The sequence below is a fragment of the Galeopterus variegatus genome, unplaced genomic scaffold (assembly GCF_000696425.1).
Source record: "Galeopterus variegatus unplaced genomic scaffold, G_variegatus-3.0.2 Scaffold1857, whole genome shotgun sequence".
NCBI classification, from domain to species: Eukaryota; Metazoa; Chordata; class Mammalia; order Dermoptera; family Cynocephalidae; genus Galeopterus; species Galeopterus variegatus.
The window spans coordinates 273,560-274,285 of NW_007727968.1; the positions used below are offsets into that span (position 1 = coordinate 273,560).

General features: G+C 69.6%; 1 protein-coding gene across 1 annotated transcript in view; it reads right to left on the bottom strand.

The window, feature by feature from the left end:
- Positions 1 to 703, bottom strand: part of SOX4 (SRY (sex determining region Y)-box 4) — a 2,253-nt gene extending 1,550 nt beyond the window's left edge. Inside the window, exon 1 of the mRNA XM_008579322.1 lies at positions 11 to 703. Coding sequence (XP_008577544.1) covers positions 11 to 685 — 675 coding nt within the window. The 5' untranslated portion in view covers positions 686 to 703. The remainder of the gene's footprint in view (positions 1 to 10) is intronic.
- Positions 704 to 726: the final 23 nt, after the last annotated feature.

Sequence of the window (726 nt, forward strand, 5' to 3'; positions counted from 1 at the left end):
GGGAGGCGGCGGCGGTCGCTGCTTTCCCGCCGCCGCCGCCTCCCAGGATGAGCTTGGCGTGCGGTTTGCTGACCCCGCCGCCCGCGCCGCCCGCCACTTTGGAGCCGCAGCTCTTTTTCTGCGCGGGTTTGGAGTTGGCGCCGCCGCCGCCTCCTGCCCCCGCGTTACTGCTCCCGCCGCCACCCCCGTGGCCGGCCCCGCCGCTGCCACCGACCTTGTCTCCCTTCTCCCCCGGCTTGGAGGAGGTGGCGGCCGAGGAGCTGGAGTTGGCGTTGCCGGACTTCACCTTCTTCCTGGGCCGGTACTTGTAGTCGGGGTAGTCAGCCATGTGCTTGAGGCGCAGCCGCTCCGCCTCCCGAATGAAAGGGATCTTGTCGCTGTCTTTGAGCAGCTTCCAGCGTTTGCCCAGCCGCTTGGAGATCTCGGCGTTGTGCATGTCGGGTGACTGCTCCATGATCTTGCGCCGCTCGATCTGCGACCACACCATAAAGGCGTTCATGGGCCGCTTGATGTGCCCGCTGGGCGTCTTGCACCAGCTCGGGTCGTCGGCCTTGCCGCCCGTGGAGGCGGTGGAGCCAGGCGTGGGGGAGGAGGCGATGCCCAGCTCGAGGCCGGCGCCCGAGTCCGAGCTCTCGCCGGCCAGCAGCGCTTCCGTGTTCTCGGCGTTGTTGGTTTGCTGCACCATGGCCCCGGCTCGGCGGGCGCCCACGCGCGCTCACACCCTCG